Source organism: Dama dama, chromosome 6 (assembly GCF_033118175.1).
Source record: "Dama dama isolate Ldn47 chromosome 6, ASM3311817v1, whole genome shotgun sequence".
Taxonomy (NCBI): Eukaryota; Metazoa; Chordata; class Mammalia; order Artiodactyla; family Cervidae; genus Dama; species Dama dama.
The window spans coordinates 11,503,367-11,520,743 of NC_083686.1; the positions used below are offsets into that span (position 1 = coordinate 11,503,367).

The 17,377-nt window shown below is 42.9% G+C and overlaps 1 protein-coding gene across 3 annotated transcripts in view; it reads left to right on the forward strand.

Moving 5' to 3' along the window:
• The window catches only part of CLNK (cytokine dependent hematopoietic cell linker), a 202,483-nt gene that overhangs the window by 176,507 nt on the left and 8,599 nt on the right, over window positions 1-17,377 (forward strand). For 2 of the 3 annotated variants that reach the window (XM_061145510.1, XM_061145511.1), the window contains 3 exons: window positions 1,323-1,456; window positions 6,811-6,888; window positions 11,115-11,270. In XM_061145510.1, coding sequence (XP_061001493.1) covers window positions 1,323-1,456; window positions 6,811-6,888; window positions 11,115-11,270 — 368 coding nt within the window. The remainder of the gene's footprint in view (window positions 1-1,322; window positions 1,457-6,810; window positions 6,889-11,114; window positions 11,271-17,377) is intronic. The other variant, XM_061145512.1, reaches the window with a different exon arrangement.

The following is a 17,377-nucleotide window of genomic DNA, read 5'->3' on the forward strand; positions in this document are numbered from 1 at the left end:
TTTCCTTCCAAGGAGCAAGCGTCTTTTAATTTCATGGCTGCAGTCACCACCTGCACTGATTTTGGAGCCCCAAAAATAATGTCTGTCACTGTTTCCACTGTTTCCCCATCTATTTGCCACAAAGTGATAGGACCAGATGCCATGATCTTAGTTTTCTGAATGCTGAGTTTTAAGCCAACTTTTCTACTCTCCTCTTTCACTTTCATCAAGAGGCTCTTTAGTTCTTCTTCACTTTCTGCCATAAGTGTCGGGTCATCTGAATGTCTGAGGTTATTGATATTGCCTTGTGACCTTAATTTCTTGAAATTCATTTCTATTAGTGTTTACTGGAGTGACACAGTGAAAATATGTTATTTTTATTGAAGTAGAGAATACACCACATCAAAACTTGACAAAGTGGTAGTACCTTAAAGCTTAGGTGCCATGTGAAATCAAAACCCTTTCAATGAATTTTTTGTATTCTGTTACTATGAAATCCATTGGTCTATCTTTCCTTTTAAAGACTCCTATCCAGGCATGATTTTGTAGCACCATATATTAGTCACTGGAAAACAGTGATTCACAGACTTGAGCAGATCTTTCCCACATTAACATATTTTATTATATAATATTTTAAAAATCACATTTGTAAGTAATACCTCCAATCCCATCAGAAAAGTCCAGCTGTGGATATGCTATTAAGTCACTGTGGCAGATACAAGTTTTTCCAAGCTCCAGTTTGCACTTCAAAAGTCTAATTTTAAACTTGGCCACAAATACTGCCAGTTGTTTTCCATTAAGTGACAGGCTCACTTTGTTCATTTTTAGTAAAGTATCTGCCAAGTGCCCAAGTCTGAATAACCGTAATTTGTCTATTAGTCATGCTTTCAGGTTATAAAAGATGATCCATTAAAACAAAAAGTTATTCTTTCACATTTTAAAACAAATGGCGTTTTCTGAGTTGGAAACAAGCTTGGCTTGTTTAAGAAACTCAGCAGAGTTCATAACAGCCAGGACAGCATGGTCAGTGGAGGATGGATGAAGAAATAAGAAGAGAAAGATTATACAGGACCTTATTGACAGAAGTTTGAATATTTGGATTTTCTTCCAGGTCATCATGGAAGGATGTGTACCAGGGGTGTAGTAAAGTCAGAATTACATTTTTTGAAGGTGACTCCAAATGCCCTAGGGAGACAGGGACAAAATCTGAAGCAAGAGAACAGTCCAGAGGAGACTGCTCTCAAGAGTGAGATGATGGTGATAGAGATCAAGTTGCCATAGACCCCGGAGGGAGTGATGGGTTCCAGCATAGTCATATTTAAATGTGAATTTATTTTTCCCAGATCATAAAGAAAGCATGCCATCCTACGCTCCTCAGAGATGTCAGTCTCCAGCCGGCTCTGGCCCTCAGGAAAATCCACTACTTCATAAAATCACGAGCAGGAGGAAACCTTTCCCCACAAGGTCTGATGGCAAGGTAAAACAGACACTTCATACAGCACTTTTCTAGATGACCTTAGCACCTAAATAGGGGCTTCCCTGGTGGCTCAGCAGTAAAGAATCCATCTGCAATGCAGGAGATGCAGGTTCACTCTCTGAGTTGGGAAGATCCCCTAGAGAATGGAATGGCAACCCACTCTAGTATTCTTGCCTGGAGAATCCCATGGACAGAGGAGCCTGGTGGGCTACGGTCCATGGGATCACAAAGAGCTGGACATGACTGAGGCAACTGAGCATGCTCACACAGCACCTAAAGAGAGCTTTCTTGAACAACGCCTAAAAAGGAGATCATTACAATTCGGTCTGAGATTTCTCCCTTCTGGCTATATATTATTGGGGGTTAATATTTTTTAAAATATGTTGCTATATAACATTGCATCTTACCATTTCACTAAATTCTTCAACTTGCATGCTTCCATATTCTAAAAGTGCTTTTCTTTAAATTAATCCAAAAAATAGAGATACAACTGTGTTGTATGTGTATTGGTTGTTCAGTAGTGTTTTACAATTGATGAAGATTTATATATTGCAACTGTTTTTCCAACAAAAGATTCACAAGTTGTATGCTCATTTCATTTGAACAGTTCAGCAAGCATTTACTGAGCACTTATTCTATACCAGACAACGTGCTAGAAGTTATGGTCTCTGCCCCAGGGGAGATGTAAAGAGGGGCAGAGATGTAATAGTAAACGGATTCTTGCTTGTCCTTCATCTATTTCCTGCTTTCTTTCTAAAATATTTTCCATTCCCACAACCAGTTCTTCTCAGGCTGTGCTGCACTTACGCTCACCTGTATGGGGGGATAAAACTTTCTTTTAGCTTCTACCCTCTTCCCTCCATCACGTTGCAACATTACTTATTAAAGTCTTTCATGATAAGGCACAGAAGGACGTGTTCCATCCGGGTCTCCATTCTGTAGCCTCATAGGCTAAGAGTTCTGCTACAGAGCTTGCTAAAGATTTTAAGCAGGAGCAGAGCACATAGAATATCTCCAGTCAGTTCAGTTCAGTTCAGTTCAGTCTCTCAGTCATGTCCTACTCTTCGTGACCTCATGAACTGCAGCACGCCAGGCTTCCCTGTCCATAACCATCTCCCAGAGATTGCTCAGACTCATGTCCATCGAATTGGTGATGCCATCCACCCATCTCAACTCCTGTTGTCCCCTTCTCCTGGGGACCAATCTTCCTGGCAAAGATTGAACATCTTTCCCAGCATCAGAGTCTTTTCTAAAGAATCAGTTCTTCACATCAGGTGGCCAAAGTATTAGAGTTTCAGCTTCCACATCTGTCCTTCCAATGAATATTTAGGACTGATTTCCTTTAGGATTGACTGGTTTGATCTGCTTGCTGTCCAAGGGACTCTCAAGAGTCTTCTCCAACACTACACTTAAAAGCATCAATTCTTTGGTGCTCAGCCTTCTTCACAGTCCAACTCTCACATCCATACGTGACTACTGGAACAATTGCTCATATTCCTGCAATGTTCCAAGTGCCATTGGTTGTCCTTATACTTAGTGTTAATTTTAACCTTAATTCTAAAAGAAGTCTCATACTCTTAAATTTGACTTTGCGCACAGTTTGCACATGGTATGTGCATAGAAACGTTTGTGCATAGTTCATCTATTGCTCCATGTTACATACCTGGCTTCCTTTTCATCATCTCCTTCATAAGCACTGGAATCCTAGAATCCTACCTAGGTATCTATCCAAAAATTACACCCCTCCCAGAACCTGGATTCTTCAGGCATCAGAGAGGCTTGCACTAAACCAGGATTTCCCTGATTTCAACTATTTGAATGCATGTTTATGATCTGTGGCCTATCTGTATATTATCTATAATAACATTATACTTTTTTTTTCATTTTACATCACTGCTTTATTAAACCAGTATTACATACATAGAAAGTAATCTTAAAACTAACCGTGGCATGCTACTTCTAGGTATACACCCAAAGAAATGAAAGCAGGGACTCAAACAAAATTTCGTACACTCATGTTGACAACAGCATTATTTACAACAGCTGTGAAGTAGAAACAGCCCAAATGTTTATTAACAAATAAATGGATAAATGAAATATAGTAACATTATTCAGTTGTAAAAAGGAATGAAATCCTGACACGTTACAAAATAGATGAACCTTAAAAACATAACACTAAGTGAAATAAGCCAGACACAAAAAGACCAGTGTAGAGTCTACTTATAGAATAAGTAAATTCGTAGAACCAGAAAGCAGAATGGTGGCTACCAGAGGAGTTATTGTTGAACGTGTAGAGTGTTTCAGTTCGGTATGATGAAAACGTTTTGGAGCTGAATAGTGTGATGGCTGCAAAGCCATGTGAATGTGCTCAATGTCATTGCATTGTACACTTGAAAATGGTTACATGGTAAATCTTCTGTTGCGTATAGGGGCTTCTCGGGTGGCACAGTGGTAGAGAATCTACCTCCCAATGCAGGAGATGCAAGAGACTTGGGTTCCATCCCTGTGTCAGGAAGATCTCCTGAAGTAAGAAGCAGCAACTCACTCCAGTATTCTTGCCTATGAGACCCCAAGGACTGTAGCCCACCAGGCTCCTCTGTCCATGGGGTCACAAAGAGTCAGAAACAACAGAGGACATGCACATGGTGTGTATATTTTATCACATCTTTTAAAAAAAATCATTTTAGCTCAAATGAAATAAAGCTATTATATTGTAGTAGGATGCCATCACTCACTAATGGACCTCAGCATAAGGAGAGGTTAGGGATGCCAGAACAAGAGACTTCCCTGGTGGTCCAGGGTTTAAGACTCTGCACCTCCAATGCAGGGGGCACAGGTTTGATCTCTGGTCGGGGAACTAGGGTCCCACATGCTGTGCAGCATGGCCAAAAAATAAATAAATAGATACATAAAAATAAATAAATATAATCCATCCATTAAAAAATCTAGATATTTTTTAAAAATAAAAGAAATGTCATAGTGATATTAAGCACCAAAATATTAAGCATCCCTGTTGGATTATTCAGAGGGCTGGAAAGAAAAGTGAAAGGGGCCCATCTCTCCCTCCAGGTCATTCAGAATTGCCTCACACTGTGTTTGAACAGCACCTACACACACCAGCTCACACTCATGATCACACCTGGAGAACTACAGAGTTATGAAATCTCTAATAGCCGTTCCCCTCTCCAGGGGATCTTCCCAACCCAGGGGTCAAACCCGGGTCTCCCACATTGCAGGAGGATTCTTTACCAGCTGAGCCACCAGGGAAGCCCAAGAATACTGGAGTGGGCAGCCTGTCTCTTCTCCAGGGGATCTTCCCGACCCAGGAATCGAACCAGGGTTTCCTGCATTGCAGGCAGATTCTTTACCAACTGAGCTATGAGGGAAGAATTAGCTCTAGCTTCAACAAACAACATCAGAGTAGAAACAGCACAGTGTCGCTGAGCCCTGCCAGGCTCCCAGAGTGGCAGAGAAGCCCCCCAGAAGCAGCAGGCCTTTCTCAGCACAGAGAGCTCCCTCTTCCACAGGGAAGTGGGGCTCTGGGCTGCCCTCTGTTCTGAAACCTGGTACCTGACTTTGCTGGACGGGAGCAGGTCCCACTTCTGGACCTTCCAGCAGACACCCGCCCCTGGCAGTAGGGACTAGGAAAAGGGGTTCATTCCAAAAGATACCTCAAGCAAGAGGTGACTCTGCCCCCCAGCTTCATGGAAGACAATGGCAGAGCCAGGGTGGAGGAGGCGAGAGGAGCCAAAGAGATCCCAGGCAGCGGGGCTAGCTCGTGCCAAGCCGTGAAGCTGTGTGTGTCCAGACAAGAGCAAACACAACTGGCTGGCCCGCTGGAGTGGGGGAGAGGGGTGGTGGGGGCAAAAAGTCAAGCTGGAGAGTTGGGTGGAAGCTAGCCCATGCCTTTCCCAGTGATTCTCGCATGTGCCTGGTGAACCCTGATCATCGCAAGATCAGGTTTGCGCTGGGAGGACCAGGGACTTTGAAGACCAAAGACCTGATGTCACATCCCTTGTTCTTGCCGCTTGGAACAGTGACTTCCTGAGACTCCACGGTCCTGGGAGCCTGCCCCACAGGGTTCTTGCAGCCATGGACTGGGATAAGAATGAGGGAGGGTCTTGGAGATGTTGGACTCATGGAAAGGGTTATTTAATATGATTATCCTTGGAACTCAGTAAAGGAAGTGCAGATCCATGGCACATCTCCCTGACTTCCCTAGCTTCTCTCAGCTGTGGTGGATTTGATAATCAAAAGAAATAAATTTGTGTTAAGTATGATACCATGGCACAGAGAGAAAGCCAGACAGACTAGGGTTCAAATCCCAGTCCTATCAGTCACCTAAAGGTGACTTTAGGCAATTGACATAAAGATGCTCTCAGGACTTCCCTGGTAGTCCAGTGGTTGAGAGTCTGCCTGCCAATGCAGGAGACCTGGGTTTGATCCCAGATCTGGGAGGATTCCACATGCCGCAGGGCAGCTAAGCCCATGTGCCACAGCTACTAAAGCCAGCAGCCCTAGAGCCTATGCTCTGCAACAAGAGAAGCCACTGCAATGAGAAGCTTTCAGTCTGCAACTGGAGAGTAGCCTCTGCATGCTGCAACTAGAGAAAGTTCATACAGCAACAAAGACCCAGTGCAGCGAAAAATAAACAAATAAATGAAAAAATTTTTTTTAATTAATTTAAAAATTTTTTAAAAGATGCTCTCAATCTCCACCTATCTTTTCCTCCACTGCTGTTTTTATAGTAACTAGGACCTCATAGGCATCATAAGCAACATACAATTCCACCTCAATAAGCTTCAGCAGGTATAGGTTCAGAACACGTTGATGATAAAGGGTTTGTTCTCCATTTTGAGTTTGGCGCCAAAACACCTTTCTCAGTAGATGGAGTAATGTTTCTGGTTACTTTCAATGACAGATCTGTCATGTCAATTTCACAATTCCTAAACTGCTGTTACTTTGTCTGTGTCCATCTCAAGATCCAAGGACAGGCAGTTTTTACTGCATATTTGATATAAATTCAACTGTGATCGATCACTGTATGTGTGTTCAGTCACTCAGTCATATCCGACTCTTTGTAGCCCTGTAGACTATAACCCGCCAAGCTCTTCTGTCCGTGGAATTTTCCAGACAATACTGGAGTAGGTTACCATTTCCTACTCTAGGGGATCTTCCCAACCCAGGGATAGAAACCACGTCGCTTACATCTCCTGCATTGGCAGGTGGGTTCTTCACCACTGTGCCACCTGGGAAGCCCCATGATTTGGCACTAGTGGAACAACAGTGAACTTTAATTAACAATCCTTCTTCCCTTTGACTCTAAAACACTCACTATTTCATCTATACTGCAGGATGTCCAGCACAATGAATGGTACATTGGAGAATACAGTCGCCAGGCAGTGGAAGAGGCGTTAATGAAGGAGAACAAGGTAATGGCTTCTCCAGGGCCTATTGCATTATTTCTGTAGTCATCCTAGAGTTTTCTGCCCATAGATCACAGGTTGTAATTTCTCACTGCTGGGGAGGTTGTCACTGAAAACGGGTTTTCAAATAGTTTTAGATTTGAGACTTGGTTGTACCGCTTATCAGCTATGTGACTTTCTCAAGTTCCTAAACATCTGTAAATGCAGGTTTCTTTATTTGTGAAATGAAAATAGTAAAATCAACCCTAAGGATCTATTTTGGAGACCAAATGTGGAGGCTAGGGTAGAAACGGAGGCTGCAATGGAAGGTGCCTTCCTTCTGCTTTGTTCAAGATTCACGTCCTTCCTATAGGCCTGCCCAAGGTACAGTTGGCTTTTTACCTCTCACTTCTTTAAGAAATAGCAGGGCTGATGAATGCTGTAATAGTCAGGGTATGATATATTATGCTGTAGTAACAAACAGCCCCAAGATCTCAGTTGCTTAGCATAACAGAACTGTATTTGTCTCTTGAACTTCATGATCAAGACAGGTTTGGGTGGGTAGACCCCGACTGCTAGAGGCTCCATCTCAGCATATGCTCACACCAAACAGGCACTGGCTTTCAACACATTCTCTCAAACATAACATGCTGCATCTCTGCTCACATTTCATTGGACAGACTAAACCACATGACCAGACTCAACTTCAAAACAAGTGGAAACATGTGAAAAAAAAAAAAAGTTCCAAAGCTACATGTAATCAAAAAAAGAGAGGACCTACCTGGAATAACTGTGACCAGATCAAATCACTACTATAACCATCATCACAAATAGAAAATAGTTGCTAAGCAACTAACTCTACTATGTGCAAGAACTAGAATAGATTGTTTAGAAGTGACAGAAAGGTTCTCAGGACCAAGGGAACATCAAAACTTATCCTCAGCTAACCAATACAATTGTATTGTTGAGTGAGGAAATACAAAACTGAATGAGTTAGTTAATTAGCAGATGGGTGAATAAATGACAGGTCCCCAATAAATTTTAATAAAACTTAGCTCTCAGAATTGATATCATTAAATTATTAATACACATTATATATAATTATATAATAAATAATATATTGGTATCAAATTACTAAGTTAAATTATACGCAAGTTGCTAGGGTAAACAGAATAATGCTCCTCCCACCATGATATATCCACATTCTAATCCCCAATATCTGTGTCTCTGTCACCTTATATGGAAAGAAAGTTTGCAGATGGAATTAAGTTAGGAATCTTGAGATAGGGAAATTATTCTGGATTATCAGGGAAGGTTGACTATAATCACAAGGGTCCTTAGAAGAGGGAGACAGGAGGCTCAGAGTCAGGCCTAGAGAGCAACAAGGCAAGCACTGGTGGCAGCTTCTAGAAGCTGCAAAAGGCAAGAAAATACATTCTCCCCTAGAATCTCGAAGGAACACAGCCCTGCTGGCACCTGGATTTAAACCCAGGGAGTCCCGTATCAAACTTCAATCCCCAGAACTGTAGGAGAATAAATTTGTATGTTAGTCCATTGAGGTCATACAAATTTGTTATAGTAGTAGTAGGAAATTAATACGTCTGATAACAAAGTATCCTGAACGTATTAGGAATTGGCAAAACTATCTCATTTTCTAGATAAGGAAACCGAGGCTAAGGTTTCAATTACAAGGTGGAGAAAGTGGCAGAACATGTATTAAAGATCAGCGCTGTTTTCAAAAGATCACAGAGGCCTCTAGCAGCCACTGTAGTTCTTTATTTTCTAGAAGGGACTAGAAAGGACTCATAGGTGGCTGGGTGGTGCTTGCCTCGAGGACCCTCCCTTCCCTCTCCCCGAGGAATCCCACGCACGGCTGACCTCTGCTGGGTCTAATGGTGGCATAGTTGTTCCAGCTCCAACCCTGTCTCTTCTTGGCTAATCAACCATCACACTCCCTGAGTTTCCCAAGGGAAAACTAGCCCTTAGAAGACCCACTTCCAGGAGCCCCTTGTGTGGATGGTGCTAGATGGGCAGCGTACATGCCGTATAATGTCCTTCCAGCTACATGTGGGCATTTCCAAGGCTCTCTTCCCTCCCCTCCATGTGCCTGTTTCCCAAAAAGCATTGAGAAAACAGAATCTCAGCTGAATGACTTCGTATTTTCCTACTTGGTTTGTCTCAGTTTTGTCAAAACATGTTTCCCATTTATGTAAGATAATTTATTTCAAATTGCAGGGTTGCCCACATTCACTGTGACAAACTCATTGCAGAGTGTTAAATGATAAACCCCCAAACCAGCCACATGTCTTGGCCTCCTCTCCCTTTCTAATCTTTGGCTATGTTCTGTGCTTGAGTCTTAAGGCTTTAATTATGGCTGAATGTTTTTAGCAAAACAGGTTCCAGAAAATTCCTTAAACTCACATTATGCACTTGGAGATTGGTGTATTTATAGCAAGAATGTGGCCCTGGCTTTTTGGTATTTCGTTGATTAGCTGTGATGTGTCAGGGGATCCACTTAGATAATTAGAACCTAATTCCCTTACCTGTAAAATGGGGATAAAACACCTCCTCAAGCCTTATGTAAGGATCAAATGAAATGTGTATAAAGTGCTTGGCATCTTGAGAGAAGTTTTCAGTAAACCTTAGCTGCTGGCATCATGATAGCACTATAGTTTTATAGTATTATTTATAAATTTAATATATTATAGTGTTATTACAGATATTATAATCATTATTATATATGCATGTATATAATATCTATAAACATATAGCTATGAAATATAGTTGATAGAGGAGATAATTACAAATATAAATTATCATATATAATACCTATCATATAAAGAATGCATAGTACTGTACATACTTAACTAGATCTACTCTACAGATTATTTATAACTACATATCCAAGAATCGATGCAATTACAGTTAAAGATTTTTCAGTATTTTTCCTCATATAACTGACATGATGTAGCCACAGAACTAAGCCTTATATGTGTATCTGTTCAGGAAGATTGCTCCATTTCTTAGCCTTTTATGACCAGACCTTCATCCTGAGCTACTCCCCAGGGTGTGCCTGATTATTTGATATTATATTTATAGCTTGTCTAGTTACAGCCTTCAGACCATTTCACACTGTTGGCCTTCTTTTGGAAACCTCCACTGTCCCCCCTAGACTTCCGTGACACTGATGCTTCTGAGTTTCAGTCCATCTCTGAGACATCAATTTGGAACGTTTTGTTGTCTCCTCTTCTTTGCCCTGCACTTCCTGTCGCCTCAGCCCAGGCTCTATTTTCTATTTCTCCTTCATAAAGTCTTTCCACTCACGTTGACATCAGTCACTGACGCCATCGCCCCATGCGGAGGATCGCCGTCAATGCGCAAATCCTCTCCTACTCAGAGCCTGCGGTGGTTCCCACTGTCTCTAGAATAATAGCCTGAACATTAACAGAACAGGAAATGCGTGAACCTTGGCAGACGGAGGAAAGCACCGCCAGAGAGGGGAGGAAAGGGAAGTCAGAGGGGGTGGCTTGTACAAACGCTAAGAACCCGAAAGCAAGATGGTGCCCCTGGGAAATGGTAGCTTGACCGGCACCATCATCCCAAGGCTGGAGGCTGCAGGAGTGACCGAGATAAGACTGCAGGAGAGTCTGGTACCTTGGTCCGTGAACCTCATGTTATAGTTGTAGGCATGGCACTGAGGACAGCGGGGGATGTTGGAAGATTTGGAAGAAGAGGGTGCTGTGATCTGACTGGTGCACTTCTCACAAAATAACAACAACCCCTAGACACGTTGTTGTTCAGTCGCTCAGTCGTGTCTCTTTGTGACACCATGGACTGCAGCTCTCCAGGCTTTCCTGTCCTTCACTATCTCCTGGAGTTTGCTCAAACTCATGTCCATCAAGTCAATGATGCCATCCAACCCTCTCATCCTCTGTCACCCCCTTCTTTTCTTGCCATCAATCTTTACCAGCATCAGGGTCTTTTCCAGTGAGTTAGCTGTTTGCATCAGGGGGCCAAAGTATTACAGCTTCAGCTTCAGCATCAGTCCTTCCAATGAATATCCAGGGTTGATTTCCTTTAGGATTGTAATCTTCAGTAAACACCTACTGAATTAAATTGAATAAAGAACTGGCTTGCCAAAAACTAAAGCCACTTGGGGATCTCAGGCACACAGGCTTCACTGCGGTGCCTGTTGGGAGGGTGGATTCTGATTATACTACCCGTGAAGATCATTGTTCTTCCTTTTGCTTCAGGATGGCACCTTCTTGGTCCGAGATTGCTCTGCAAAATCCAGGGCGGAGCCCTACGTGCTGGCGGTGTTTTATGGGAACAAAGTCTATAATGTGAAAATCCGCTTCCTGGAGAGGAATCAGCAGTTTGCCCTGGGGACAGGACTCAGAGGAGATGAGGTGGGTGTAAGCCAGTGGCTTCCCTTTTGCAGGCAAAGGACAGCAATAAGGGGAGCTCTGAAGGAGTTCACAGGGATTCTCTAGTGGCTCAGACTGGAAAGAGTCTGCCTGCAATGTGGGAGACCTAGGTTTGATCCCTAGAGAAGGAAATAGCAACCCTCTCCAGTATTCTTGCCTGGAAAATCCCATGGATGGAGGAGCCTGGTGGGCTGCAGTCCATAGGGTCACAAAGATTCGGACACAACTGGGCGACTTCACTTTGGGAGATGCTGGCTGAGACACTCCCAAATCTCCATGATTGCAGGATCTCAGGAGAGCTGCCCTGGAGATACAGAATGTAATCTAATCCTTCCAGCCCCTTCCACAAGCATCCTCGCCCATGTCTTAGCTCACAGGACCTGCAGCCAATCCTGACGTTTCCATGCACCCTCTCTCCTGCTTGGCCCATTAAAGAATACTCATTCTGTAACACACATCTCCATCCTGCCTGGCAGGAATCCTTCCCTGAGACCCATGTTAATGCCACACTCTTTCCTCACCGAGCGCTGAACTCACACTGCGGCCATTTCTGGTGACATCCCCAGTATTGGCATTAGGAATCAGTACGTGTGTGTCCCCGCATTGATCGTGGGCTCAGTCACTGCATCCAGTGCTACGCTGAGCGTGACCAACCTCGGTACACATCTGCTGAGAGGCGGCTAGGTGCAAGAATGACTCAATTAAAACATTCATTAATAACTGAATAAATAGAGCAGAGAGAAAAGGGAAAGGAGACTGATTTCTGCTGAGTTTATGCTAGGCCTGGTCTGTCTGAATTATCTTATTTTAACCCTCAACAGCTCTTTGATAGAACAGTGGTTCCTATCTTAGATGTAGGAAAACTGAGGCTTAGAAAATTAAGTCAAGGGCTAGAGATGCACAGGTGGTGAGGGAGCAAAGAGAAGCTGTTCTTTCAACTCTTCTGGTAGGAAGGTAGGAAGGGGGCAGGGAGGGAGGGCGGGAGGAAAGGGAAAGCAAGACAGGGTTCAAGTTCTATCACCACGTACTAAGAGTGTAAACTCAGGCCAGTCACTTCACTTCTCTGGGCTTTCAGTTCAGTTCAGTTGTTCAGTCACGTCCAACTCTTTGCGACCCCATGAACTGCAGCATGCCAGGCTTCCCTGTCCATCACCAACTGCCGGAGTCCACCCAAACTCATGTCCATCAAGTCGGTGATGCCATCCAACCATCTCATCCTCTATCGTCCCCTTCTCCTCCTGCCCTCAGTCTTTCCCAGCATCAGGGTCTTTTCAAATGGGTCAGCTCTTCGCATCAGGTGGCCAAAGTATTGGAGTTTCAGCTTCAACATCAGTCTTTCCAATAAACACCCAGGACTCATCTCCTTTAGGATGGACTGGTTGGATCTCCTTGCAGTCCAAGGGACTCTCAAGAGTCTTCTCCAACACCACAGTTCAAAAGCATCAATTCTTCACTGCTCAGCTTTCTTTATAGTCTAACTCTCACATCCATACCTGACTACTGGAAAAATCATAGCCTTGACAGGATGGACCTTTGTTGGCAAAGTAATGTCTCTGCTTTTTAATATGCTGTCTAGGTTGGTCATAACTTTCCTTTCAAGGAGTAAGCGTCTTTTGATTTCATGGCTGCAATACCATCTGCAGTGATTTTGGAGTCCAAAAATATAAAGTCAGCCACTATTTCCACTGTTTCTCTGGGCTTTAAGTTCTGTAAATGTTCTTTGGAAGTCTTAACTTTTGTAATTCAGTGATTCTCATGTACCCCCTCAGCTTATCTGTCAGTATATGTTATAGGCTGAATTGTGGCCCCCTCCCAAATTCCTATGTGAAAATTCTAGCCCCCAGCACCTCCGAATGTGACCGTATTTGCAGACAGGGTCTTTTTGTTTGTTTTTGTTTATTTGACTGCATCAGGTCTTAGTTGAGGCGTGTAGGGTCTTTTGTTGTGGCACACGGCCTCTCTAGTTTGGGCACATGAGCTCCAGAGCATGCAGACTCAGTAGTTGTGGTCATCAGACTTAGTTGCCCTGTGGCATGTGGGATCTTAGTACCCTGACCAGGGATCAAACCCATGTCCCCTGCATTGCAAGGAGGTTTCATAACCACTGGGCCACCAGGGAAGTTCCCTAGAGATGAGGTCTTTAAAGAGGTGATTAAGATAAAGCGAGGTCACTAGAGTGTCCTCTGACCCTATAGGCCTGGTGTCCTTGTGAGAAGAGGAGATTAGGACATAGACACACACAGATGTGTGGTCACAGAGAGAAAGGGGACATTTTCAAGCCAAGGAGATAGGCCTTAGAAGGAACCAACCCTGCCAACACTTTTCTGACCTCCAGATCTGTGAGAAAATGAATTTCCATCATTTAAGTCCCCTACCACCCTAGTCGGTGGTACTTTGTTGTGGAGGCCCAAGAACACTGGTACAGTAGGAAACCAGAACTGTCACACAAACACCGATTGTTCTTCAATAGATATCAAAATGACTGTTGCCAAGGCTGCCAAAATACTTCAGGAAGGCATGAGTGTGGACACTCCAGCTTAAACCCAGCACCTAACCCAGGGCACTTTTCTGAGAATCACACATGGCTGGAGGGGGTGGGCAGCACTGGCCAGGCCACCATGGGGTCACTTCACCAGACTCTGCTCCAGCCTGGGAAAGTTTTGGCATGAAGGAGAACATGAGTGAATAAATAAATTAATACATAAATAAATCTTCCAAATATTTTCAAATAAGAAAGTGATCAAAAGATCAAATTGCCCACATTCAATAGATCATGGAGAAAGCAAAGGAGTTCCAGAAAAATATCTACTTATGCATCGTTGACTTCATGAAAGCCTTTGACTGTGTGGATTGCAATGAACTGAGGAAAATTCATGGGCATACCAGACCACCTTACCTGTCTCCTGAGAAATCTGTATGAAGGTCAAGAAGCAACAGTTAGAACCAGACATAAAACAACTGACTGGTTCAAAGTTGGGAAAGGAGTATGACAAGGCTTTATATTGTCACACTGCTTGTTTAACTTATATGCAAGTACATCATGTGAAATGCCAGGCTGGATGAATCACAAGCTGGAATCAACATTGCCAGGAGAAATATCAACAACCTCAGATATGCAGATGAAACCACTTTAATGGCAGAAAGTGAAGAAGAACTAAAGAGCCTCTTGATGAGGGTAAAAGAGGAGAGTGAAAAAGCTGGCTTGAAACTCAACATTGAAAAGACTAAGATCGTGGTATCTGGCTCCATCACTTCATGGCAAATAGAAGGGGAAAAAGTGGCAACAGTGACATTTTCTCAGGCTCCAAAATCACTGCAGATGGTCACTGTAGTCTTGACATTGAAAGATGTTTGTTCCTTGGAAGGAAAGTTATGACAAATCTAGACAAAATAATAAATAGAGACATCACTTTGCTGACAAAAGTCTGTATACTCAAAGCTATGGTTTTTCCAGTAGTCATGTACAGATGTGAGAATTGGATCATAAAGAAGGCTGAGTGCCAGAGAATTGATGCTTTTAAACTGTGCTGCTGGAGAAGACTCTTGAGAGTTTCTCAGAATACAAGGAGAAAGGAAATCAACCCTGAATATTCATTAGAAGGACTGAGGCTAAAGCTGAAGCTCTAGTACTTTGACCAGCTGATTCACTGTAAAAAAAAAAAAAAAACCTGATGCTGGGAAAGATTAAAGGCAAATGGAGAAAGGGGGTGGCAGAGGATGAGATGGTTAGATAGCATCATTGACTCAGTGAACTTGAAATTTGAGCAAACTCCTGGAGATATAGTGGAAGACAGAGGAAACTGGCATACTGCAGTCCATGGGGTCACAGAATTGGATATGACTTAGCGACTGAACAACAAAAACAAAGGGTTACAACAAAACTAAAAAGAGGAGTTGCAACTATTTCCTTTTGTGATGAGGATTAGTGAGTTAATGAATGTCAAACACTAAGAACACTACCTGGGACATATCAATACATGTTCGTTATTATTTTTTATTATTCTGACTGGGTCATAGTGATAACTAGGACATAGTTCCCCTTAGGTCCAGATAGGGCGTGCATGCTCAGTCATGTCTGACTCTTTGTGACCTTATGGACTGTATAGCCCACCAGGCTCCTCTGTCCATGGAATTTTCCAGGCAGGAATACTGGAGTGAGTTTTCATTTCCTACTCCAGAGGTCTTCTCGAGCCAGGGATTGAACCCGCGTCTCTTGTGTCTGCTGCACTGGCAGGCAGACACAAGATTCTATACCACTGTGCCACCTGGGAAGCCCCTAGGTCCAGATACCTATGGTTAATGGAATTTCCCAGCTCAATTTCCCTTTATTCTTTGGTGTCTTCTGCCAGCTCATAGAATTTCTCATTTGGGAAAAAAAAAAAAAACAAAAACGGCTTATCTGACTCTGACTTTAAGTGCTTGGGATTCCTTTTCCTTAGAGAATACAAGAAATGGAAATCACGTTCCCTAAAATGTTATGTGCTGGGCTGTCTCTGAGCTGCTGTTTTCATTTGCTCTCGCCTTTGAAAACACTCTGGAAAGGATGCATTATTGAATCCCTTTGACCAGTGAGGAAACCAAGCTCTAAGGAGGTTACAGCTTTTTCCAAGCTATACCTTGGTCTGCCTGTGAAAGAGGAAACAATGGCCCTACAATAACTTCCTAATAGTGTTGAAGCAGGTTGCCAGCCAGTTCACGGCCGGCCTCAGCAGGTAAAGAGTTGTCATCCTGACCACCCTAGGATTAGACCATCAGCTTCCAGATGAACTGCTCTAATTATCACCATCAAAGAGCCTTAAGAATCCAAATGCATTGGTTGGCCAAAAATTTCATTCAGGTTTTTCCATACCATTTACAGAAAAACCCAAATGAAATTTTTGGCCAAGCCAGTATAACTGACTCACTTTTCTGTATACCTGAAATATTGTAAATCAACAATACTTCAATGAAAAATAATTAAATAAAATCAGCATATCATTTTCCCAGATTTTTACAATACTTGGAGTACTTTTAGGCCTAAAATCTTATACTTTGATGTTTTTTTTCTCAATTTATATAAATTTTCATTTGCATAACCTAAAAAAATGCAAATGCGTAAGAGGACTCTTTTTGTGTTATTATGGAAGTTTCTCCTCTCGTGCATCTCCCATGCAAGAGTCTCCTTTTCATGTTTATTTCACACTTACATCATTTATTATGCACAGACACTATACTGTGCAGTTAATGATTATTAATTAACTTGATTGATTTGATCCTCATAGCAACCCTTAAGGTAGGTGCTGTCAATATCACCATCTAGCCGACAGTGAAACTGAGGCACAGAAATGCGAAGTCACTGGCCCACAGACATGTGCATGCATCCGTACTAAATCGCACAGTCACTGTCCTACTCTTTTCAACCCCACAGACTGTAGCCCTTCAGGCTCCTCCATCCAAGGGATTTTCCAGGCAAGAATACTGGAGTGTGTTGCCACTCCGTTCTCCAGGGGATCTTCCCCACCCAGGGATCAAATCCATATCTCCTGCATTTGGCAGGCAGATTCTTTACCACTGAACCACCTGGGAACCAGGGCCCACAGACACAGCTGGGGTTCAATATAGTCTGCAAAAATATTGCCTTTCTCACATAGCCTCAGACAGCATCATAACAAATGCAAATGATCCCCAACCCATTTGAAAATAACCTAGAACTTCAGTTGAAAATCAGTTAACACCTACCTGGAGCTTAGTGTGAGCCAGACGCTGGGTGAAGAATCACAATTTACAGGCGATTCTTCCTGCCTCTCTTCTGAATGACCTATGCCCTGGTGTAGAGGGGGATGACCTAGATGGCTCTCAGTTCTACCACACTTTTCATCGTTCTGTTTGAGCCCTTTGCCTTTAGGAGGAAGAATCTCCCATTGCTAAGAAAAGATGAAAGAATTTCCTGCAGCAAGGCTTTGCTCAATGAAAATCAGCTACTAGCTATTTTATCCGGTACTTGAATAAAGTAGCATCTCAGCTGACTCTGCAGGAGAACCGTAATGAGGTACAGGATTTTCAAGGATCATTTTGATTTCCTGTGGCTTGTTGGCTGTTTTGCAAACTTT